Source organism: Venturia canescens, chromosome 5, assembly GCF_019457755.1.
Source record: "Venturia canescens isolate UGA chromosome 5, ASM1945775v1, whole genome shotgun sequence".
In the NCBI taxonomy this organism is placed as follows: Eukaryota; Metazoa; Arthropoda; class Insecta; order Hymenoptera; family Ichneumonidae; genus Venturia; species Venturia canescens.
The window spans coordinates 11,557,837-11,583,474 of NC_057425.1; the positions used below are offsets into that span (position 1 = coordinate 11,557,837).

A 25,638-nucleotide genomic window follows, 5' to 3' on the forward strand; every position below is an offset into this window, starting at 1 on the left:
AGTTTCTTGCTTCGTTCATCCAACGATTTCAAGCACGTGACTAATGAGACGATAGCCTTTACGTCAGTTTATTGAGAGAAAAAAAAACCACAAAAGATTATTTATTTACGAAAATTTCCCTTGAAAGCGTCTTCAGTACTCAAACTTCAGAGTTTATGATTTAAAAAATCATAAATTCGCATAAGACGTCAAACAGGTGTTTCGTGAAGGATAATTTGTTGAAAATCGAAAGGTTTTTACGTACGGAATACCGTTGTTTAATGTTTCATCCTTTTTATTTCTGAAGAAGAAAAGGGTGGTATTAGGAAAGAGTATAGGATGAGAGCAATGAACGATTGACGTAATCATCGATGAAGTATTTTGTGAAATAACGAGTAAATTATTCTTTCGTTTCCCCTTTCGTCACTGTAACATTTGTTTGCTTGTTTGTTTTTTCCTTTTTTTTCTTCATAATAATAGAAATAATATTAATATGTACGTATATATACATATGCATACGTGTTTATATGTATATATATATATATATTTATATGTATAATATACTAGACAATAGCATGTGCATGTATAATTATTTTATTAATTTACTTGATACACGCATTCACTCCGGCAGTCACAAATTCACACGCACACTCGTATGTATTCCATCATATTTATCAATTATCAATTATTTCATTGTTCATTACTTGTATTTGTTGTGTGGTTTCTTTTCTTTTCGGTTTTCTTTTTTTGTTTTTTTTTTCTTTTTTTTCCCCCTCGTTATTTTATTTATATTTGAAATTTTTTTCGTTTAATTGTATTTTTTGTTTTGTTCTTACTTTTAAAATTTCCTTAATACGATAATTATTAATGCGTAGTCGCATTCGCGCGGGCAAACACGCAGCAGAGACGCGTACCAATTCATTCAAGCACAGCATCACTCAATGGTTCTTCACATATATATTTACTGCGACATTTTATCATCCGTTTGTTATCTTCTTTTCAATATTTTTTTTTCTCATCTCATCATTTTAAACTTTTCATTTCTTCGTCCACATAACAACGTTCGCATCATTTTCGTATTTCGATCGCTACGAATAGCCCCGTTTCTTTTTTTTTTTTTTTTTTTTTTTAAAATTCATTCTCTCAGCGTTTTCATATTCAATGAACGCGGTATCCCCGTCGTTGTGTGGAGGTGTTTCTGTGTTTTTTTTGTTTATGATCATATATATATAGTAGCATACATAAGCGAAAGAAGAATGAAAAATAAAAATGGAAATAAAACAAATTGTAATAATATTAATATGGATTATATAGGAGTTAGGAATCGTGGCGTAACGATGAACCCGCGGAAGATGAATAATGACGAGAGAATAGCGAAAAAATAACTCCGAAACGTCGCTCGTTCAGAGTTGGATTTTTGTAAAATATCGCAAAGAATTCAACATAATTTTTAATAACGAAAGTTGAAAGGGAGCCTGGTGGAGCTCTTTTTATTTCTGACGAAGCAAACTGAGCTCAAGCCCCACACTGTGATGAAGGCCTGTTTTGTTGCTCGAAACATTGTGGGAGCCTTAATCTCGTAAATTGAATTTGAATCGGTCGTGAGTGAAAGAAGGATAAAAAATATAATTTTTTCTAAAATTCAACTTGATGATTATTATTTCTCCTTTTTTTTTACTATTTATTTCATGTATATATCACTTGCCATACTTGACTTTGATGACGCGCGCGCACATTTACCACAACGAGATCGAGAATCTTCGGTACATATGACGGAAAAACAAAAGAAATAAAATTAAGAAAAAAAACATACTTTTCTTATATCCAAATTATCCTCCATTTTTCTTGTCTCTTTAAACATATTATAGTTATTCGTATATAATAATGAAACTAAGAACGCGAGTCACGATTGACAAATGAAGTTTTTATACGGCAATATGAATTACTATGTACCCTTGTAAAATTCATGAGAGAGTATGAAAGTAAGAGAGAGAGAGAGAGAGAGAGAGAGAGAGAGAGAGAGAGAGAGAGAAAGAGAGCGAGAGCGAATGAGAGGAAACTTCGAGACGAGGACGTTTGCGTATTTTCAGTGCACAATAGAAAAAAGAAAAATTCTGGCACAACGTCATATTTTCGAATTCGAGGGTTCGTCCTTCGTTTCCACATGTTTATAATTATTAATAGTATGTGTGTGATATATGTTCAGCTTGCTCTCGTTTTGTCTTCTTTTTCTCAGTCGGAGATAATGATTTTTTCTTTTTTCCTTTTACTTTCAGAGTCTGGTACACAAATGTTTCTTGTTTTCAAATCATTTAGTTTTTTTTTTCCTTTTAGCGTATTTTTGCTCCGGCGGTGTTTCGTGTTGAACTATTTGTTTGTTTGTTTGTATTCATTCGAGTTCGTTTTGTTTTTTAAATTTGTTTTCGAGATACTCCAGAACTTTCGGGATTATTGGTGCTTTTGTTTTGTCACGTACAGTACGAATCGATTTTTTTAGGGTGCACCTGTAACAGATACGAAGCAACGTTTTTGATTAGAAAATAAGTGAGCTGCTGACCGCTGCATGAACTTCACTCCTTCCTTCACTTCAGTTTTCACACCTTTTCTTTCTTATTTTATCATGATGTTAAGTTTGTTAGTATTTTCAAGCTGATCGCGGTTCGATGCTTTAGTTCATTGGCAATGACGATTTTTCTTCACTGCTCATTCGGAGTCCAGGTCAATTATTTCATTCGTCACGATAAATTCGCACCGTCAGGCAACCCAAACGATCTAGGCGCTTTAAAATTCAGTTAAAATCTATTTTCATCTGTGCCTGACGATGAAAATCGTTTGCCCAATTCCAACCTCATTCGAAATACTAATCCGTTCGTGTTTTCCAAATTGTGCTACTTGTCATACGGAAATTCATTGTTGCAACGGACAAATAAACTTTCCCAGCTGGAATTACTTGTTTCCAAACGATTTTTCATTGCGATATTTATCCTGACGATTGACGAAGAATCAGCGATTGCATTTTTGACTTTAACCCTTTCATTTTTTTCCACAGTTTCAACGAAAATGAAACCACCCTCGTTTAAACGTTGATCAACGTAGAAACACCCAATACCATATAATTATGAGCGTTTCGTGAGTGTGTTATGTATAATGTGTGTCTATCGTGCACCATGTAAGGAGAGGGTACGAGGTACGAGATTTTGGGAGAGATGAAGGAATAGTCGATGAAACTGCTACGAAAGAAATTCGAATTTTTGTGTATTTTTTCCTCCCTCCCCCCTCCCTCGAGTAAAAAAGAATCGGACGATGGTGGAAGCGCGAAGTTCGAAAAATTCGGTCGAAATGAATGATTTTTGTGAGGAATTCTTAAGCGCTTTTGAGTACGCAAGAAAATGGCAGTTCAACGATGAATTGCGAAGCAGAGAATGAAAGGGATGACGAAAAATAGAGAACGAGATTCTCACCTGAACTCTGTCTCTCTCTTTCTCTCTTGCTCTGCGTTTTCCCTTTTTCCTTCTGTCCTCGAATTTTTTTCGTTTTTTCCATTGTCCCTCACGCTTTCACACAGTCACTACTTTCCTGACTCTCGCTCTCTTTCTCACTCTCTCAGTCACTCACTCACTCTCTCTCTCTCTCATATTCTCTTTCACTCAAATAACCGAAGCAAACAAATTTTTAATCCCAGAATTCCGGCTGCGCGTAAGTGATGATCGAAGATCCTGACAGTTGTCACTCTCCTTCGAAACCTTACGACAGAAAGAAATAACGTCTTGTTAGAATGAACAAAAAAAAAACGAAAAAAAAGTCTCTTCTAAATTTGTCTTTTTGGGGTTTTCCGGTGAGAAGTTAAGACTTTACACGGAGTCCGGGGCGTTTTTCTCTTTCCCAGAGGCTTCTTTTGTCGGTTAATTATTTGTTATACTCGTTAGTAAGCGGATTCACTCGGAGGAATCCTTTTTTTTTATCGCACAAGTGTCAAAATGTCTCTATGAATTGTAAGTATGTTCGTGCACTTATCTTTAAGTGTAATGTGTCTTAACACGAAACAACAAAATAGCACTGACACGAATGGAACACAGAGGACGAAGACTCAGGAATAAGGACGACGAGTAAGATGAAGCGTTTCTCGTGCTTACCCCAAGCTTTCGGTTACATCGATTTAATCGCGAATGTCGTCGTTTCCTTCGTCAATATTTTACATTTGTCACGCAGCTGGGAAGTTATCCATTCTTTTTCTTTTCGTTTTAAAAATTGGAAAAAATATTGAAACAAAAAAAAAACAAAAAAAAAAAAAAGAAATTATTATGGACAAACGGGAAGGGTTAGGAGGAAAGGACATGGAACACGACGGGGATTGGTGGACACTTTCTTTATTAAGTCGATGAAATTTTCTGTTCTGTTTGTTATTGTTCTTTGTGGTTGTTGGTGTTTTGTAAACGCCATATTTTGTTGGTTTTCGTATATCTTTCGATAGCCACCACCACGTTGACATTACATGAAAGTACAGGCGATGTACGAGGAGGTATTTTGTTGGTTGGCTTGATTTTGCTAGCGATGGCGGTGGTGGTTAATGACCTTGCGGGCGAAATTATTCGGTGACGATTCGACAAGGGATTAAGGAGTTATTTCTCTTTTCTTTTCGTCTGTTACGTTTTTTTCATTTTTCTTTTCTCATTCATCTCTTTCGTTCTTTTTTCATCGGACGGACAGATGACAGAAGATTAACCCTAACCTTTCTTGGAAGTGTTGTTGACCGCCTGCCGAGTCACACTACCGCAAGCATTCTTTTTCGTTGCGGCCTCACCTGCTGCTGCTACGAATTACAAACATTTGCGATACTCAAGAACATGCTTCTCTGAGAATTCACTCTGTTAAATTAATTCTATGAATAATTTTGTATAACTTAAAACCATTATAAAAACGCGGACAATGGAGATAAAGTGAACCTTTTCGTTCGGCATTAAAGCCAATTACTTTCAATGAATATCTACTTTTTAATCGTTATTTCAATGCTTTACGATACCATTCGAACCTGAAATAATCGACCGTTTTACAGCTCTTCCAAATATCAATTTTCAATAACAAAATTCAACATTTATTCATAACTCTGGTAGTGAAACATTCCACGAAAAACCAGTTAGACATTTGTTTGCGGTTGGAATAAAACGACTGATACTTGGAAGCCTGCAATTTTAGAATTCATTCTTCATTAGAACTTTGTTCGAAAATTTTTGTTTTTATTGTCCAAGGATTGAAGATCGCAAATTTATTTTTTGAAAAATTCAACAATATTGAATAAAATTTTCAAGCATTTAAGAAACTACAATTTTTCCAATATCTGCTGAAGAACGTTGAAGTTATTTTTCAGGTTGATTTGGAATTGCAAAGCATTCGAAAGTACCAATACAATTATCTTCTTATTTTTCTCGTTCCTGAAAAATATGCTATTTTTGAAGCGGGTATTCACATGGGAAAAAAGACTGCAATCCATCGAATGGTTGCAGAATTTTTGTTTTCCGAAATAAAATATCAGAAAATTGAAAATTTCCCACCATTACCCAAAAGAATAATACGAACAAAAATAAGAATGAGATTGAGAAACCATTATAGAGCGGAACATAATATAAAAAAACGAATGAAGAATAAGAAGCATCGAGAAACTTAATCTCGGCTTACCTATACCTTGTTGTCCCGTGGTCGGTGAAGTCTGCGGTACCGTAACGCCACTCGGCAACATTTTTTGCTTAAGCATCGTCCAATCAAACGTGTAATCGTACCGATGATTGAGCGTACCAAAAAGAATTCGAAAGAGTTGACGAAGATACATGTAATCGGGACTTTCCTCGAAACGCATTCCCTTTGTGTAATTTATGTACATCGCGAACTCCGCGGGGAATCCCTGAATGAATACGAAAACAAGGAAATAAGATGAAATTTCATTCTTCAAAAAAATCACTATAGTAAATTAATTATATTTCTGGTATATTTTTTGACGTTTTAGTTTTGTTCATTAAGAGATAGATTATTTGAAAAAATAAGTTGTGCTGCCAAAACGACGTGAAATTCGGAATTTTTATTTATGTATTCAACCATCTTTTATTGAAATGAACTTCAAACGAGGCGAATGAGCGTTCCAAAACGATACTCTACGAAAGTGATGCTTACAAATTTATTTGGGGACTCTCATTGCCAAGATTTTTATGAAAGATTTGACATTGAAAGAAACGATTTGAAGAACGAATTTAAAAAAACACGAAATCATAATTTACGTCTTTCAACGAAATGAACTGTTTGATTACATTGGGAATTAAAGTCGCCAAAAAAATATCATGAAATTGAGAGGCTCTTCAGAATTGGGAATTCATTACTTCACGCTCGCCTTAATGCCTCAAACTTTAATTTAGATGAAATAAATTTTGAAGATGAATCAGATGAACGAATTTTTCAAAGACGCTACGAGAAATGAAGCTCGATTGATTCAATTTTATGATTTATTATTTCATGTGATGGAAAAACGAGAAAATAACAACGGAAAATGGTTTCGTCGCAAATTTTAATACTATACCAATTTTTGCTGATAAATAAATGTTGGGCAATGCTTAAAACAAAAAGAATTTTTAAAGAAATCGATGCAAAATAAAAGTTTGCACAAATTTGTAAAACTGAATTACTTTTTTAATAACACAGTATAAAAATAAAATCTGAAATATTCAATTACGCAATTGTTACTAAAAGATCAGCGTAACGATGGAGAAAGAAAAAAAAGAAGGTAAACGTACCCTGCACAATATGTCAACGGGGGTGGACATTTTCTTCTCGCTAATTTTCTCGTATTTTTGTTTCTTGGTTGCAGCTTTGAGACCTTGCCAGGGCAGCGAACCTCGGTTGAAGTACATGAGAACGTAACCAAGCGACTCCATGTCATCCCGACGACTTTGTTCGATACCAAGGTGGGCGTTTATCGATGCGTACCTGGCTGTTCCGGTTAAATTTTTATCCTCGCGATACATTATGTGAAGTCGCGTACGTCCATCCCGGTATTTCTTGGCTAAACCGAAGTCGATGATGAAGAGCTGTATACGCAATCCAAAAAATCAAAAATAACAAGAGTAATAGATTAGAAATGAAGTTCAAGAATAGTCTTTCTGTGCTTTTGAATTTGAAAATTTTCTTTTCGTCTCCGACCTTGTTACAGTGACGACCGATACCCATCAAAAAGTTGTCGGGTTTGATATCTCTGTGTATAAAGTGTTTGCAATGTACAAATTCGATCCTGCCGATCATTTGATCTGCCAACATGAGAACGGTCTTGATGGTGAATCTCCGGGAACAAAAGGTGAACAAATCCTCAAGCGAGGGGCCGAGTAACTCCATAACCAAGACGTTCCATTCTCGTTCTTGGCCATACCTAAAAAATCAGGGTGGTATTACTACCCTTTTTCTTCTTTTCATTCCGTATAATAAAATAAAATAACACTTGAACAACGACAACTGATCACCGTGGGTCAAAACGACCCGGTTGATGTTTAAACAATTGTCATTCAAACCACAGAATTGCACTGGTAGAAGAATGTTTTTTGCAAAAAAAGAACCAGATTGGAAACAACATCTAACAGTGACAATATATTTTACTCCCAAAATCTAAAGTTTCTATAAAAAAATCCTCAAATTTATAAATTGTTAATCATAACTTGAATCCTTTAACTATTTTCCCAGTATAATAACTCTAAAACGACTATGATCACACTGAATAAGAAACAATGTTTATAAATTACCAGCGCATATGAGGTATTCCAATACCACCCGCCAATATCTTGTACAGCTTCGATTCATAGAGCAGCTGAGGATGACGTGCTCTGACGCTTTCCACCTTAACTGCGACTTCCTGTTTCACAAAGTACAAGCATAAGTCTTAGAATCAGTGAATTGAGCCACATAAAATTGCATCAATTTTATTTTTGCTCAATCCTCAATGCCTCGAAAAATTCTAAGTCATTTCGACAATTTCCATTGCCACAAAATGCAAATGATGACATCAAAAATAGCATTGCATTTTAAACATTTGAGAACTGAACTGATTTTTTTTATCGTGATTCCAATTAATTGTGTATACTGTTTTACGGTTCAAGCCTGAAATTTAAAATCTTTGGGCTTGATGCAAACTCGATGCACTTCAATGATTTAATTAAAATTAAGTGCACCTTGAGATAATTATTTGATATCGAAAATCTAGTGAAATTACTTGTTAAATAATATTTGAATCGAAAGTAAGTGAAAAAATTCTTTCTATTTTAGCAGTGAGCAAGCTGGTAGAAAGATCGCGAATCATCAACAAGGAAAAAACTCCGAAAACTCATATGGAATGTTCTCGAAATAAATATGTTAAAACGAGGTGAAAAAAAAAGTAGTCGGAAAAATTTCATAGTTTCGACATCACGCCTGGATTTTCGATCCGTCGTTGCTCGCCAAAATGAGAACGTTGTACGACATGTCAAGAATTGAAATAATACGCAATTACGAAATGACGTTTCATCGACCATTTGTTTATCAAAGTTCATGATGAAAGCCAGTTTACAAAAGAAAAGTAAAGAGAAAAACAGTAAATAGGAGCGTGGGTGTTGGTCGGGTATGCGAGACGAATGTGACAGGGGGATAAGAGTCAAATAGGATGGAAATCGAGTGATTATGTGCGACCGTTAGAGCTTGTGTATATAACGATGTTGTAAATACGAAGCGTTCTCTGTACTCTCGTACTTAGATTAATATATATATACACCCGTCCACATATTCGAGCATTATATAGAATTTTCTGTATATAGATGTAGCGTTATGTACGAACAAAAAAATCAGGACACAAGGAAACTGTCGTTGGCGCTCGTACGGATACGTGCGTAAAATAAGAAAAACAAGGGATTTGTTCGGGAAGACGAAGGAACGAAATGAAGAAACAAAAAACAAATATTACTTACCTCGCCATTTGTAATATTGATGCCAAGATAAATATCACCGAAAGATCCGGAGCCAATTTTTCTCATTAATCTGTACTTGCCGCCCACAACGAACTCGACTTTTCCGAGTATTCCGAGGGCCGCCATGCTTTCTCGTCTCTTTTGTACACGGTGTCTCTATGCTCGGGCTCGTTGGAAATTTCTTAGATCTGTACGGCCGTTTGGTCACAAAACACCGCGCGCTCCCCGAACGCACGGAACGCACAACACACACTAATATATATTTATATATATGGTTAAGGTATATATATACATATATACGTGTATGTGTATATGTATATAGGTTTTATAACGATCGAAGGCTTTGGCTGTTGGCTCCTCTCTCACGCGCGTGTATAACAGAAAAATTCTCGACGCAAAAAACCCGTCAATTTAGATCTTTTCAATCCACCTTTTAGCGAACACTCAAACAAATCAACCAATTTTTCGCGACTCGTTCTCGCGTGAGAAACGGAAAAATAAAAAAAAAAGTATGTTCGACAAAATCACGAGAGAAACAGTGGGCGAAAGTCGCTAGTCGCACGACGGACCCCACCAACGCACCGACATTTTCCCCTGCGCTCTCTTTCTCTCTCTTAACCCCAGTTACTGACCACGAACTATGCGAATATGAAAAAAATTATATACGTCAAATTGGATCTTGTATCGTCAAATGATCGGGAATTGACCTACAGCGCCACCTTGTTGCCTGTGAACTTTATTGCAGTTGTACTTATCGATGCAACGTGATTGGTCGGTCATCCGAAAAATCTTCTCCCTCTCTCGGCTCTCATGAAGATTCTCGAGCTCGATTTTTTTTTTTTTTTTTTTTACGAATTAATACGAATTACTCCCGTTATCGGGGACAAATTTTCTGCGAGAGTTCTGATAGTTCTTCAACGTCATATGAAATATTTGACTTCATCAGGCTTGCGTATGATGAATCAAACGATTCCAGAATTATATCTGCCAAATTTTTTTTCCAATTTCACAACTGTGCTGCATTTGAACTTTTCAGCTCACGTTTTCGACCACTCCAGATCGTCACTTGACGACAGGTGAAACGGTAAAGCCACACTGCACGTTTGTAACGTTTACAAATGTGTGTATACGGATAGAGTGTGTGTGTGTGCGTGAGTTGCGTGGTCTCGCGTGAAGCTTTGTGTCTACGATCCTTGCCCCACCACAGCTTGTATTATAACGGGGAGGAGACAAAAGACAAAGAACAAAACAAAAAGAGATAAAAAAAAGTGATGACGTAGCCAGGAAGCAACAAAATGGCGGAGAGAAAAGAAAGAACAAGTGGCTAGAAATTTTTATTCAGATCCCATTGTCGGTTTTCACTTCTGAGATCATATCTTTGCAGAAATATGATTGATCAGTTACAATATTGATAGTGATCTTGAAAACATTTCAATGCTTTCGTGCTTTTTCCGCAATTTTTTCACCCGAATTTCAAACATGCATATACCGCCATTTACGGAAAAATTTTGAACTTTCTGCGTACTCCGCTGATAAGTGAAATTGGACAAAATATATAACAAAAAATATAAACTCTCGTAAAATTACAAATACGACACTGAGACAGAGTTTTATTTTTAAGGTGATCTATCACTTGCATGGTGCTTGCGTGAGTGCGAGAGAGATAGCTGCAAAATGGTTACACGTTTTACTCGGACATACTTGATTTTTTCAGAAAAATAAAAGTTACACCTTGTTCTCTAATAAAATGAGAATAGCGTGTAACTCATTTTTTCACTTTTTCTTTCAAATATCAACCTACTCGGAATAAAACGTGCAGCAGGATTTTTACCGACTGAACAACTGATAGATCACGTTAAGATGATGGATCAGTCGGTAATCACACCTCGAATTTTTGAAATTGAAACTTCTTTGACATCGTTCGTCCGATAAAAATAATAAAAATGTCATCGTACGCAGCATGATCGCAAAAATCCGATGACATTTTTATTTTTTCGATCAGACGAACGATGTGGAAAAATTTCCTTTTTAAAATTTGCAGCTATCTTTCTCGCACTCACGGTTGTGATTACCGACTGATCCATCATCTTAAGAAATGGAAATGTTGAATCAGAGATGAGCAGTCGTCTCGTTGGATGTAGGTGACGTTATGTCGATAATTTACCGACATTTCAACATATGAAAACAGATGGCTCTACTGATCAAAGTCTTGTGACGTTCAGTAGTTTACGCAAGATCCGCTACGAGGCTACAATTCATCGTCAACAACGTTTCGACAGGCTTGGGCGAACTACACCTACGTAATACGACCGGGTGAAGTGTGTGTATGTGTGTTGCGTTGCTGTGGATTGTTGATTTGTTGATGGTTGTTCGTTTTTACGCACGCACGCTGGCCGGCTCATTGTCAGAAATAAAAAGCCGATAAAACAATAACAAAATAAACATGGCTGAAGTGAAACGATACGAAAAGGACGAGTTGGTGGATTCGCCGGCAAAAAAAATAAAATTGGATGTTGAAATTAAAGACGCCCAAGAGAAATCGATTGACGTAATAGAAAATTGGCAAAATTTTGAGGTCAAACGTGTACTCAACAACAACATTGTGCGTAAACAAGTATGGCTTGAAGGATCATTCAAAGGCCACGAAAATACAGCAATTGTTTTATTGGAGAAAAAAACTTTCCCCGATGAATCCGAAAATTTGAAAAACTTTTTCGACGACGAAACACTGTTGAAGCATCTCTTTGACAATGATGCTTACGGATCTTACGAATGCTTTCCCATAAGAGAACACAACGGTAAGTTTCTGTTGTCATTTTTAGACACTCTCCATTTCCGACAAGTTTTTATTCAATTCCGACATTTTTTTGCGGCAATTGCTACTAATGATATACGATTTTTTTCATAACATGCATTTCAAAAATGTAATTTTTAGGGAAAAAGTACTTTATTATTTTTTCTGTTCTTTGTGGTTTCAAATATGTTTTTTCAAAATTATATAACAAAATTTTAATCCAAATATTTATGAGTACGATGAGTTTTTATTTTTCTATTTTTCACTATATTTTTGAATTCCCGAATATAAAATCAAGACAATGTATAGAAAAATTGTAATTTCACTTTGCAATTCTTTGTTTGCTTTATCAAAATTAAGTTGATAGAATTTACACTTTCATTTGTAGGTGAACTTTTTTGTTTTTACAATTGACGGTTCAACTTGTAGTAATGCAATCTACGTATTGTTTTTCACTGCAGGTTTGAATACAACTGTGATATATCCTGCGACGCAGAAACATTTGGAAAAATTTTCTAAGAAGGAGATCAACATTGTAACAGAAACTCCTGAATTGTACAAAAAAGTGACCATACCCAAAGTCATTGGACAACAATTGTCGCTTCAGGTTGATTACAAATAACATTAGTGAAAAAAGAACTAATTCAAACACAGCTACCATTTTTTTTGATGAATTTGTAAAAAAAATCTTTTTTTCCAGTGGGTAGAAAATATTTTGAATCACAAATCAGAAGCAGACAGAATTATTTATGAGGACACTGATTCGAACAACGGATTTGTTTTGATCCCTGATTTGAAGTGGGATGGCAACCTCAATACTCTAAACGTGTTGGCCATTTCGAGGAAGAAAATCAATTCAATAAGAGATTTGAATGCGAGTCACTTGACGCTATTGAAAAATATAAGGGACAAAGGGACAGAAGCTATCGTCAAGAAATACGATATCAGCTCATCGAAGCTGAGGATATATTTTCATTATTTGCCGTCTTATTATCATCTTCATGTGCACTTCACACAATTATCGGTGGAGGATGCTGGTAATTTATTTTTTACTCAATTCGTCCGTCTCATCCTAATATTAGAAATTTTCGGAATTGGTTTTTTCAAATTTAGTTCATATTATCACTAGTTTTCTTGTTAATAAATACAAAGTTGTCAAAACTTTGGAACTTTTGTTTTATATTTTTTTTCTTGACGGTTCAGGTGTTCTTCAAAAAAATTCAATGCAAACGAATCGTTTGGTGAAAAATAATGTATGATTTTGCTTCTTGACGTCTAATTGTTGAAAAAACGTTCAATACTCTCGGTACACTTTTGGTATTGATAAAATCTATAGTTTTTTGTTTTTATTTACTTATTCCTAGATTTTCCCAGATCACTACTAATGTATAACTTGTTATTTTTTTAGGCATTTATGCGGAGAAAGCTCATCTCCTCTCGACTGTGATAAGCAATATAGAATTATTGCCAGATTATTATCAGAAGGTTACTCTTCAATTCGCCGTTTTTAATCCTGATTTAGTCGAAGATTACAAACAAGCAGTCGAACCTAACGAAAAAACGAACGAGCCTGAGGAAGAGTGTTGAACGAAATCAATTACGGAAAATTTTATTTTCATACGACGAAATAACTAGTTATGCGAAATATTTCAAAGGCCACGAATTTGACGTCTAGTAAAATAAAATACGTTTACACGAAACTTTGCATAACTCAACGAATTGTAAATTCAAAAATATGTCCGTCCTGTAATTCAGCGTTAGAATTTTGACCGAAATTTCAATGTGCTTTATTGTTTACCGAATCTCTGAGTGAGTGCACGTCTTCAACTAGGAGCAAACTCAACAATTATTATGGAAAACCATTTTTACACTTTGCTGTCACATTCGAAAGTATCAATTTTTTATGGCCGATTTTGGTGTGAAGTGTGTTAATAATAATTCGACCCATGTAAGAGTAAGAAATTACCTTTTCAAACAGCGTCTCGGAAAGTTTTTTTTCCAAGTGGATCAATAAAATTCATAACCCATTGAAAATGATGAATGTGTCAATGCTTTAAAAAAATCCGACGTTTTGTTCGCAAAGATGTTTAACAATTTCTTGTTTGAAAACGAAAAAATTGTTTTCCTGAGAGGGCCCCAGAAAGCCTCGATTTCTAGAAGTTCTCAATAAAATTCGTTGTCGATTAGAAAACAAATATTTCCTCCATTTCACTGCAAATAAAACCTATATTTGAAGTGTTCATGGTCGAAGGTACAGGCACCGTCACATTTACATCTACTTTCAACCATTCTTCACAAACGTTATGTTCTTTTTTACTGTTTCATCATTTTTTATATACAATTAAACATACATATGTTTCTTTGTTCAATACTCCAGCTCATTCTCACATATCTGAAGCAACGAACATGGAATGTAGGTGGCTGCAATCTGTGGCATTCATAAACCAATGAAACAGCCTTGACACAATATTTCTTTATCGTAATTAAATTACGTTTTTATCTCTTTGTTTTTAGTTCCCTTAGGAACTTCCGACATCAGTATCGCGCTCACAATTTCATCTCACGTTACTCTAATGACAGGATAAATAATCGTTCGGTTTATTAAACGAGGGTGCAAAATATTTACGGCTCATTTTTATAATCCACATTTCACACTTTAGTACGAGTAACATCACAATTTAACGGTAAAACTATTTTCGCTCGATTCAGTGATAGGCAATGAGTGATTTTTAAAATTTGAGTGTTCATGTTTGCATTGTTCGAATGCACCAAAATTTCTGTTTTGTTTTTTCATTTCTAGCGAACGTAGGCTTTGAGATCTGATCACATATTTGACGGTTCTTTCTTAGGAAATCATAGACGAAATCACAAACACAGCGATTTTCGATAATTGCTTAAAACTATGTGCCCAATTCCGACGGAGCGATATTCTGTCAACCTGTTTTTTGCGTTGTCTCTTTACCCTGTGTAACGTGCACAAAAAACTTTTCTTGCTTAAATATTTAGATAATCATACCATTGATAAAGTACATATTTCATAGCCATGGCATATTTGTCATAAGATAAATTACACGATAATTAAAAAAAAAAATCAAACCGAGGAATGATTCAAACAGTGCATTTGTGAAATTGCACTACGCCCTTATTCGTAAGGTTTTCGCAGCCACGTCGATTTGCAGTACTAATCACAGAGATAAATATCAGTACAGCATAAGTTTAAGTATAAAATAAATGAAAACAATGATATTTCGAGCCACGACTGGTACGGGTATCGAGCGATACGATAATCCCAAAATAATCGACAGCTTGTTGTGACTAGTACTAAATGTTTGGCCAAAATCAATACGCAAATGTGCGTCTTACCACATTCGTCAGTCATCTTTTCGCCCCATCGACAAACATTTGAATCGACTAACTTTTCATATTCTTTTAGGTTTTACCTTATACATTTACAAGTGGAAAATAAATTCGAGATGTGATTTCATGTTTTTACACGAGAACCGGTTTTGAGGAAACCGTTCCGAGTCTTGCCGTTTCTCAAGTGGCCGTTTTTGCCTTTTCGGTGCTCGAATAGTACGTCATCAGAATCCGTGTCGGATTCTGAAAGGACCATTTTGTGAGCTGAAACTAAACGAAATGTATCTTTACAATATTGTTTTTATTCAATTGCATCTTCAGAATATCTTTCAGGGCAGACCTTGATTTATGTGATTTTTAATATTCTAATGTTACATTATATTTTATTTATCCGAAACCAGTTCGTGGGAAACTTACATGCACTACTGTCATCCTCGGCTTCTGGCTGAAGAAGCGAGTATCGTGTTGGTTTTTTCTTTGGTCTCAATAATCTCCTTTTACCGCAAATACGGCTGCATAAACAAACGATTCCCCACACGAGACCAACCCAACAGACGATCAACGATAGTAGCGCTATTATAACGTAGAGAATGCTCCAATCTAAAAGAATTTAGATTGGAAGAAATTATTTATACCAATCGCTTCTCGCAAAACAATGTTAGGAACGTGGTTTCAGGTCAGATTTCAACTTTGTATTCTTCCATTAATATTGTGTCAAGCTGTCTAAAACGCGGTCAAAATTGATACAAGTTTTCAAGTAAAAAAACAATTTTTATGTTTTCTAAATATTTTATCATCAAATTTTCGTTCTGTAGACTTTATAATCAATCAGTACGATCGAAAAATAGTTTTGAAAACATAAAATATTTTTTTTATAGTTCTCGACAGGGATTCCTCTTCAGGAATGCCGTAAGATAATCGTCGATGCATATGGGGGATTGAAAACTCACCGCAATTCGATTCCCCGTTTCCAAAATACTTTTGTATCAAATTTTGCATCCAAAAAGCTTCGCACAAACATTGTCTAGATTCCTCGTCACAGACACCGTGTCCGGAGCAATTGTTCTGACAAACGGCGGTCTCAACAGCAGCAACAGACAGTTGTAAAAGGCCAGAATCTTGTCGAAGTTTTTCTCTCAATCTGTGTACCACTTCCGGTCCGGCCATACTCGTTTTTTTGTCTTTTTGACGAACGTAGAAAACTAATCGCGCACGTCCGGTTCGGGGTTCGGATTTTAAATTTCGCACGACTATAGACACCTCGTCGCGCAATAACATTTGAAGTTTCAAGACTAGAGACGCCTTCTGGGACTCTGTCAATAATTGTGCACCAACGTTGAGGGTCAGTTCAACTAAATGCAATAACTCTGGATCTGAAATGAAAAAGAATGATTTAATGATTCATTTCTTATTGTCGAATTTTTCATCGCCACTTTCAAATGTTCGTAATTATTGTCAATCAAAAAGCCCAACCTTTCAGCGGAAAGCTCTTTTTTGAATCTTTTCTATACTTGTCTAGGTTTTATGAAGTCATTATCATTCAGTGTTCACCAAATACAACTTTATCATAGATTTTATTTTCTTTTTTATCAAAAAAAAAAAAGAAAGTGCGTAATCAAATTTCAATATCGTATACGAGAAATTTGATATGCTAAAGAAAAGATTGAAGTCGTTTTCCATCCGTTATGATTGTTAGCGATTATGATATTACCAGGTTTAACGATAACAGAAACGGTGTCTTCGCTGCTGAGCCCTTGATCGTCAGTCACTTTCAATTTGAACACATAACGTCCCGGCACAATATCTGTGACCATTAATATCGGCGATTTATCCGTTCCTTCGACAATCGTGCCGATTGCCAGACTCGAAGGATCGCGAGTCCATTCCCACTGGCCTATTTTCAAATCATCTGAAGATTGAGAACCGTTGATGAACAGAGCGCTGACGGGAGCTACGACGTTCTGATCGCCACCACCATTTGCTTTGGGTGCTGCATTTTTATCTGCAATTAATTATATAGATAATAATATATTATCAAACAGTCATGAATGAAATTAATTACATATTTTCACATGGTTTGAAAAAAACTCTACTCACTCTGGGTAACTTTAACCTTGACCGTATCGGAATCTTTATTTCCTTTATCATCGATTACAGTCAATTTAAAATCATAATCTCCTTTGGTCAGTTTCGTAATATTTGTGATCGATTCGTTCGCCGCACTGAATTCAACTTTGCTTGGCCCACTGAAATAACAAAATATATTTTCAGGAAGAATTCAAAGGGCGTACGAATTTTTGTTTGTTTGTTTGTTTTTTTCAATCAAGCTTGTAATACCTTATTTGTTGCCAGTGATAGGAAACAATTTTTACGTCGTCCTTGCTCTTACTACCATCGAGCACCGTCCGAGTTTCCGGTAAAGCAATTGTTATGTTGTTGCCAGCGTTGGCTAAAAGAAAGAACGTAAATATTTTAGTATTTCAATAATCAACGAAACCAAATAATTTAATTGGTCAGAATATTCATTCGGAAGATTTGAATCAATAAAAAATGCAATTTTCAAAATATCAATTCATTAATATTCTATTCTATTGTAATTGTGATAAAATGAAAAATTTGCCTTTCCGATACTTCATTTTGTACGACATTGAACGCACCTTTGGGAGGTTTGTTGGTCGGTGGTTTAACGAAAACGTGAACTTCAGCTGTTGAGGACTGATCCGAATCGTCGGTAACTTTGAGAACAAAAGTGTACATTCCTTCCTCCAAATTTGACAATTGGAGATAAGGAGTTCTAGTATTTTGCATGTCGACAGCTTTGTTTTGATCAGATGGACTTTTCGTCCATTCCCAACTAGCTATGCCTCGATCATCGGTGCTCAAATTACCATTTAGAGTTAACGTGTTTTGAGGAAGATATATTATAATATCTTGACCAGCGTTGGCGCTCGGTGGATAATCCGTTACTTTGAGGACTGTAATGTTCGCTGTTGTAGAATTTGTAATGTGATCAGAATCCTCGACCGTTAATCTTGAATAAGAAGATTAAAAACAGGAAATTAATTACACTGATCTAGATAATAAAAAAAAATTTCTTCACGACACAACTTTTTATTGGTGAACCTTCGTTTACGTTCAACATTTGTTCTGTTCAGTTTCATTTTCAAGTTGTTTATTTTTTTTTAGAAAATTCTAAAATCTCTATGTTTAATCATTGATATTTCATTTGAAATCAAAAGATAGTTTACGTATTAAGACAAATCGTATTAAAGGATGTTTTATAAAAACCAATCATTTCAGAAGATAAATCCAATGATTCACAATAAAAAGATACGAGTACATACTTGAAAGTGTAATTTCCAGCGACAAGGTTGTCTAGTTGAAGTGTTGGCGTGTCTATCAAACTTGGCTGATAACCAATGGGGCCTTGTTGCAGTTCCCAATGATATCGTATCACCCGATCGTCGTCTCGACTCGGTGAGGCATCCAGAACGGCTCCCGTATTGGGTAACTTGACTACTTGAGATGCTGGTGATATTATCGCTATGGGTGCTTGATTGATCCGCTTCGCTGAAAAAAAAAATCGTAAAATTGTTTTTCCTGATATGAACCAAAACTTGAAATTCATGTGATCAACAGAATGTTCCTGTTATTTGTCTAATTTTGTTCCTGCTCCTGTGATAGATGCGCGAGCGAGTGCATGGCTAAGCGGTCACCTATTCAAGTATTGGTCTTGCCCAAAACCGTTTGATTTGGAAGACCGCCGAAGCTACACAACTGCACAGACCTCGCTGTCAGTCAATATTTCAGGTCTATTTTTCAAGTGTTCATTAATCGAACAATATAATTTCGGAGAAAAATACTCACGTGGTAAGACACTGACATTAGCGTAGGCTTCGCCATAAGCATTGGGACTGGTAACGGTGACTCGAAATTTATAGAGTCCTTCGGACAAGTTGCTGAGTTTGACGGTCATCCGATTTTGGTCAGTCATTGTCCCTGTGTGTCCATCGGGTTGACTCAGAAGACTCCACGCGTAATTGTAGTGTTCGTTTCCTTGTTCGGCAGGAACGGTGAAGGCCGATAAAATGACTTCGTTTTCTGGCAACCTGACTTCTTTGGAAACGACCGAAACGACGAGATGCTGCAGAGGAGGCTTGATCGAAGTGGTGGTATCTTTCATCCCCGATTCTTCACCCAAATTCCGTGATTCTCCGAGAGTATGAGGCCCGATCAGTGGTGTACACTTGTCTGTTCATTTTTCAATGTGATAAAGCATATAAAAAAATGGAACGTTAGATTTTTTTAAAACTTGACACATTGTTGTAAACATAAAATTGAGCTCCAACGAAAATTACACTATTTTTTCTCTTTTTGAAAAGTAATCAAGTAGATGTGATTAGAAAAATTGGGGAATTCAATAATAGAACAGATGATGCAATGATTTTTCAACAATTCTGTAACTGTCCCAACTTTAATACCATGGTTTTATGTAAATAATTATTTTCACTAACCAGCCATGTTCCTTTTGTAACCAATAGTACATTGACAAACTCCGTATTGTCTCTTAATATCTGTTGCGACGCAAACCTCATTTTCCATACAAGATGATGCATCGTCCAGACAGTTAACTCCACTGGATTGGAAAAATTCCATTGGCTCACGTTGCTCTGTTCTGGATAATCCAAGAAACGTATGTTGTGAATTTAAACAACTTAATTTCATTTTTTCCCTTGGAATCTTTAGTTCCAATAGTTACAATAAACAAATTTCAATTATGCAGTGTTTGAAAAATTGATTCTCACCCGGTGGTTTCATCAGGCACATGATCCAAGAAATCAGCCCATATTTCGTTTGGTTTAACAGGTTTGACTAGAATCATTCTTGGAGGGTCCTCAGGTAGTGTGTCAGGTCTGAAGAGGGGAGTGCACATTTCTGAATTTAAACAATGTACGTGGAAACACGTTGCATTGTATGTTAGAACAACGTTGCACAGCGGTGCTGTGCAACAGCCCAATATACATTGATCTAGTCCTTGGAGTTCGGGCCGTTCCGTAAAAATGGTGTAAGTCAAATTGCCACGTGGTGTGTATCGTGTAAAAATCCTTGAAACGAGTCCAGGACATTGCCCATCTATGTCCCAGTCAGTGTAGAGAGCAAGACAAGGATTCGCTAAGAGGACTAAAAGTCCTAGTCCGAGCGTGCTCTCAAACATGATGACTGAAATTTCATAAAATTCTCCCAGTTATTGACAAGCTTACATTCTTTGAAAAAAATTGACAAAAAGTTTGATTCTTTTGGAAAATTAACTGAAAAATAAATCAATAAGGTCTGTGTTCAGGTAAATTCAACCCTTAGATGTAAATTAAAAAAAAAAAAAAAATGAACTGCAGTATTTGTTCCAAGCGAAATAATGTGTGCAATGTATCTTTTTCAAAGAACTTTATAAATTATTAGTCCTTCGGATGAAAAAAATAAACAATTCTTAGATTACACTCATAGATTACAAGTGCATGACGCTGAAGTTTGAAACATTGGAGTCCAACGAAATGAACGAAAAGAAGATTTATAAATAATCATTTTTTTATTTCACGAATCATTGATGTGGATTGAAAAATAACGAATTGCAAATTCGTCAGAAAACAAAATTGGAGATTTACTGGAAGAGTTTCAGTATCATTTCAAGAGTTTTTTTAGATCATTTCATTGGACTCCAACGTTGCAAACTTCAACTTCATACAAGTGCATCTTCAAGATTGATTTCCTACAAAATGAAGTATGCAATTGGAAATTTTTACTACAAATTCACCTCTGCAAATACAAAAGGTTCATTTCATTCATCTTCATTTTGTTCGATTGATTAGAATATACTACTGTGAAAAAAATATATAGAAAAGAAAACGAAACTATTGTCACAAAATACAATATGAATCTGTGAATTTATTCCAAAAACTCCTTCAAGTTTTTTCTTCGAGAAAAATCATAATTCTGAGGGAGTTCAAGCTGCGAAATAAACGATTTACGTTTATTACGTATATTGAGTACATATCTAGAGTTAAATATTACCCGCTTGGAACGAATTTTCAAAATATTGAAATTTTTACCGTAGGAAGTAGCGGAGCTTGTACAATGTAGTAAGAGTTTTTTTGACGGAGGTTTTGCGCCTGGATGCACACGAGGGTTATGTCAAATCCAAGACAAGAACCGAGATACAGCATGGGCGAAAATGTTCGGAAGATGATTATAGGGTTAGTGTTTCCAGAAGGTCAGATCTCTAATGATCGAACTTGGTTCCATTAGCATACCAGACGTTTATGTACGTATTGGTAGGGAACCCGCAGGGTTCAGTCATTTTTAGAGGCTTTGCATATATTATACTTCATCGCATATACACGTTATCAAACAGCCGGAGCTATAATGAAAGCATAGGGGTAATTATCATACTTCCTGCTTGACAGGAATTGTAGTTCGACCGCCGGAAAAACACGGAGCGATAAGATTTCGTTTCTTCGCACCAAGCTCACACGTTTTTTATTCACGTTTTTATAACTGAATATCGATCAAAAACTTTTGAAAACCCGAGAATTATTTCTCATTTTTATAATAAATGAGAGAAAAACACTGAGTTTCGAACATACTTCATTTTATAGCGATTTTCTATATGCTTTTTTGACGTATCCCCGCGCGCCTGCTGATAATGCACCTGACAAGAGACCTGACGTGCATCTACGAAACAGCGCATGATTCATCAGTCAGTAGAGGGGGCCACTTGTGTTGTGCAGCCTCCTATCAATTTCCATTCAAAACACCTGCTGCTACTATCCACAGGAGGATTAATAAACAATCTCCATAATTAATATATTCGTCCGCAAGTACACTATTTGTATTTGAGTCTACCGAATCCAATGAGTTGGTATGTCGTTACATTTAAACGTTAGAATATAAAATTTATTGTTTATTTTCGCTCTCTTTTGCTTCTATTCTATAACCATAAAAATAATAAAAAGCAAAATGGGTTTTTTCGATAATTTTTCGAACCGAAAACGCATTTTCCTAAATTCATGGGAAACGCTGAATTTTGCAACATTGAAGTTCAACGAAACGAACGAAAGAAACATTTGTAATTCTCCTATTTTTTATTTCAATTATTATTCAATTAATAGGGAGGGAAGAAATGGGAAAATGACTAATTTTTCGTTCATTTCGTTGGACTCCAACGCTGATAAATTCAACGTCATAAAATTCATTTGCTACATTGGAACAGTATTTTATTTTATCCTGAAAATTTCTAAATAGGATGAAGAAAAATTATTACTTACGTCAGAATGTCTCGAATATCGGATATGCACGTCGATTTCATACGTATTTCATGACATTTCTTCAAGATTACGAATTTTATATTGTTATAGGCCCGCTTGTTTCAAAATTTTTGAGACCTTATTTATAACACAAAATGAACTAACAGAAAGTCTCCGAGAAAACTTTTCCATGCAGAAAAAAGTTTATTATTATTGTCTGCTTTAAAATTCAAGAGAATAATTTTGAATCGTGTTCGTAATATCCCGCTAACGCTAACAGACTGCTGCGTGCTGCGAGTGCTGTGTGCGACCCGCGGAGTGAAAAAATTATTGCATCGCAGTAGTGTGGCGCATAGCTTCGTTCTCACCGTTATGGCCTTTGCACACTGTGCGCGATGAGCGGTGAGCGACGAGCGATAGCCAATAAGAGCTCTGATTTTCCGGACGATGGCCAAAAAAGCAGAGTTCATATTGGCTATCGCTCGTCGCTCATCGCTCATCGCGCGTAGTGTGCAGAGGCCATTACGATTACGCGGCAAAATCGTTGAGAAATCGTGGGCCGTGGGTCCCTCGCGGGAGCGAGCCACTCGTCGTTTTTGATCAATCTGTCAGTTTCTTTTTTGCCGTCGACCGCGCGTTTTCCCCGTTTTCCCGAACATCACAGTAGCGTTGCAGTCGACCCACGTGTTTGAAAATAACAACATCTTAACCTATAAGATTACTTGAAAATGGCAGAAAAGAAACGAAAACCTCGCGTAATTTTAGAAGAATATGGAATTCCGAACGTGAGTAAACGAAAAAAAAGTAATTTTAAATCTATTGTCGCTTAACAACTATTTGATAATTGTTTCTATGTACTTCGAAGGCTTCGGAATATTCCAACTTGCCACTGGAAGGTGGATGGAGTATAACAAATTTTAAAAAGGTACGAATTCCGTTTCAAAATATCCTCAATTTTCATGTCAGCTTACGATAATTACTTTATTCATCCTAGCAATTGAAAATCAAAGTTGTGAGTCAATCAAAGGATGAACGAGAATTGGAATTCGATCTAATCGGGTGTTCCGCTGCCCTGGCGAATGCTTTGCGAAGAATTTTACTTAGCGAAGTACCCTCCATGGCCATTGAGAAAGTTTACATTTTAAACAACACAAGTTTGATACAGGACGAAGTTCTTGCTCACAGGTAAACTTGATTGCATTCCAGAAAACTGAAAGAAAAATTGTATCTTGGTAAAACTTTGTTGTAATGCTTTTCAAAAAAGTGAAAAAATGACATCTGAACTTTATTATAACAGTGAGCAACAACAAAAAAATGGCATAATCATTAGGCAATCATATTCCAACAATTATCATTTTTATTTGAATAGCAAGAAACTGCAGTTTAAGTTTAATTTTCCATCACACACTTGCAATAGTTTGCACTAAGGAATAAAAAATAAATTTACTGTTTCACATCAGGATAGTGATCTGGTGTCAATGTCTCATAAAAATTCACAAAAGTAAGTTTTCTTCAGATTGGGGCTTTTGCCATTGAGAGCAGATCCTAGGTTATTTGAATATCCCTCACATTCTGGAGGCGAAGAGGAAGAGGTCAGTGATCAGGACACTCTGAGATATGAAATGAAAGTTACCTGTTCTTGGAACACACAGGCACCTAAAGATTCTCGACGCCCTGATGATATCTACAAAAATAACAATGGTAATGGAATTGATTTCTCGAGATGAGTTCCAATTTCAGAAATTTCTCCATCATAACTTTTTCATTCTTGGCAAAGTTTACAGCAGAGATGTCAGATGGGTGCCGATAGGTCGCCAGTCAGAAATTTATCCTCGTGGAGAAGAACAACTTGGAGTTTTAGAAAGCGATATACTTGTATGTAAAATGCGGCCTGGTCAGGAGATCCATGCATTTATGCATGCTGTCAAGGGCATTGGAAAAGACCATGCAAAATTTTCACCCGTCGGTGAGTAAACTGTTAGCCCTGACTGCAATGGAATAATTTTTACTCCCAATTGAATTATGTACAATTTTCTCAATCAAAAATTGTGCCATTGGTTTAAAAAAATTCTGCATATAAATGGACAATTTCATTGAAGATTGAAAGTTGATCAGCATAAAAAAAATTCAGCCACGATTCCCGATGTTATTCTTGCTATCAAGGTTTTCAACATCGCTCCATCAATTCCATAATTGGATCTTTCAAATTTTTAAACCCCCCCATAACGGTGGATCGACTGAAAAATCTTTTTTCATTTTACCCTTTTCATTTTATAAAATACTTGTTATGAAATTTTATTTTGGAAAAGTAACTTTGTGGGAAGTCCTGTGTTTTATGAATTTCAGAATAAATCTAGATAAAAAAACGACAAATCAACTTCAATAATTGTAGTATGAAATCACGATCAGTCGTCGATTGAAGTATATTTTTTGATTTCTAAAAAGGTCCAATTTTATAAGTAAAAACTACTCGAAACCCCATGCTAATGACAACTTCGCGGAAGGAAAAAAATTTCAGTACAATGCAACAAATGAGTCTGCTCCTGAATACATTGGAATCGTTTCCAATCCTATTGATAAAAGTCCCAGTTAATGAAACAACTTTAATTTGAATATTATGAAATTTTTATAAAAATGGACTAAATATTTTACAGCTACCGCGTCATACAGACTTCTACCTTCCATTACGTTGACAGAGCCGATCAAAGATGATCTTGCAGATTTATTGAAAACGTGCTTCAGTCCCGGAGTAATAGAGATCGTTGAAGCAAAAGATGGCTCTAGAGAGGCTCGAGTGAAGAGCGCACGCTACGACAGCTGTTCCCGGAATGTATTCAGACACGATAGCTTAAAAGATTCGGTTGAACTGGGAAAAGTACCAGATCACTACATTTGTAAGCTCAGATTCATTCAATTTTAGTGCTAATTCGAATGTTCTGTTTAAAAATGGTGTTAACACACACGTAAAATTTCAGTTACGATCGAATCCTTGGGTGCTCTTTCGCCGTCGATACTTTTCATGGAAGCTGTGAAGATTCTGAAAGGAAAATGTCGAACTTTCTTGGAAGAGCTCGAAAGCATCAGCTGAACGTTTGAAAACGAGTGAAATAAATGTACTTTTTAATTCTTGAAAAAAAGACCTGTTGATCTTTCAAATGTTTCGATGATCACCTGTCAGAAGTTCGAGGCGCCGACTATGTCAGACGTTTTGGTTATCGAAATTTTTCGTGTTTGAATAAAAAAT

General features: G+C 35.8%; 4 protein-coding genes across 11 annotated transcripts; 2 read left to right on the forward strand and 2 right to left on the reverse strand.

The window, feature by feature from the left end:
* Positions 1-253: 253 nt before the first annotated feature.
* LOC122410720 (casein kinase I-like) lies at positions 254-9,585 on the reverse strand. 7 transcript variants are annotated; one of them, XR_006261005.1, is made up of 8 exons: positions 8,946-9,583; positions 7,752-7,861; positions 7,162-7,384; positions 6,756-7,049; positions 5,653-5,875; positions 4,709-4,789; positions 3,441-3,722; positions 254-2,483 (listed from the first exon to the last, which is right to left on the reverse strand). XR_006261005.1 is itself a non-coding variant. In XM_043419114.1 (7 exons), exons 1-7 carry the CDS (start codon positions 9,069-9,071, stop codon positions 2,473-2,475), a joined length of 1,062 nt encoding a protein of 353 aa, XP_043275049.1. In that variant the 5' UTR covers positions 9,072-9,585; the 3' UTR covers positions 254-2,472. The 7 variants fall into 7 exon arrangements, 4 of the variants coding, with proteins under 4 accessions (XP_043275049.1, XP_043275048.1, XP_043275047.1 ...); XR_006261007.1 differs by having other exon boundaries at positions 254-3,722; positions 4,113-4,789; positions 5,659-5,875; positions 8,946-9,585; XR_006261006.1 differs by having other exon boundaries at positions 254-3,722; positions 4,113-4,789; positions 8,946-9,584.
* A 1,640-nt stretch (positions 9,586-11,225) lies between these two features.
* Dcps (Decapping enzyme, scavenger) lies at positions 11,226-13,776 on the forward strand. The gene is made up of 4 exons (XM_043419120.1): positions 11,226-11,743; positions 12,201-12,346; positions 12,440-12,776; positions 13,148-13,776. The coding sequence occupies exons 1-4, from the start codon at positions 11,389-11,391 to the stop codon at positions 13,324-13,326; spliced, it is 1,017 nt and encodes a 338-aa protein (XP_043275055.1). The 5' UTR covers positions 11,226-11,388; the 3' UTR covers positions 13,327-13,776.
* A 169-nt stretch (positions 13,777-13,945) lies between these two features.
* On the reverse strand, positions 13,946-22,695 carry LOC122410693 (dyslexia-associated protein KIAA0319-like protein). 2 transcript variants are annotated; one of them, XM_043419051.1, is made up of 12 exons: positions 22,416-22,695; positions 19,902-20,316; positions 19,611-19,771; positions 18,964-19,347; positions 18,441-18,666; positions 17,754-18,127; positions 17,434-17,545; positions 17,194-17,342; positions 16,808-17,098; positions 16,047-16,469; positions 15,514-15,696; positions 13,946-15,366 (listed from the first exon to the last, which is right to left on the reverse strand). In XM_043419051.1, the coding sequence occupies exons 2-12, from the start codon at positions 20,309-20,311 to the stop codon at positions 15,221-15,223; spliced, it is 2,859 nt and encodes a 952-aa protein (XP_043274986.1). In that variant the 5' UTR covers positions 20,312-20,316; positions 22,416-22,695; the 3' UTR covers positions 13,946-15,220. The 2 variants fall into 2 exon arrangements, with proteins under 2 accessions (XP_043274986.1, XP_043274985.1); XM_043419050.1 differs by lacking the exon at positions 22,416-22,695 and adding an exon at positions 21,201-21,816.
* A 165-nt stretch (positions 22,696-22,860) lies between these two features.
* Positions 22,861-25,614, forward strand: Polr1C (RNA polymerase I and III subunit C). The gene is made up of 7 exons (XM_043419117.1): positions 22,861-23,179; positions 23,260-23,319; positions 23,389-23,579; positions 23,911-24,095; positions 24,172-24,360; positions 25,049-25,288; positions 25,370-25,614. Exons 1-7 carry the CDS (start codon positions 23,123-23,125, stop codon positions 25,480-25,482), a joined length of 1,035 nt encoding a protein of 344 aa, XP_043275052.1. The 5' UTR covers positions 22,861-23,122; the 3' UTR covers positions 25,483-25,614.
* Positions 25,615-25,638: the final 24 nt, after the last annotated feature.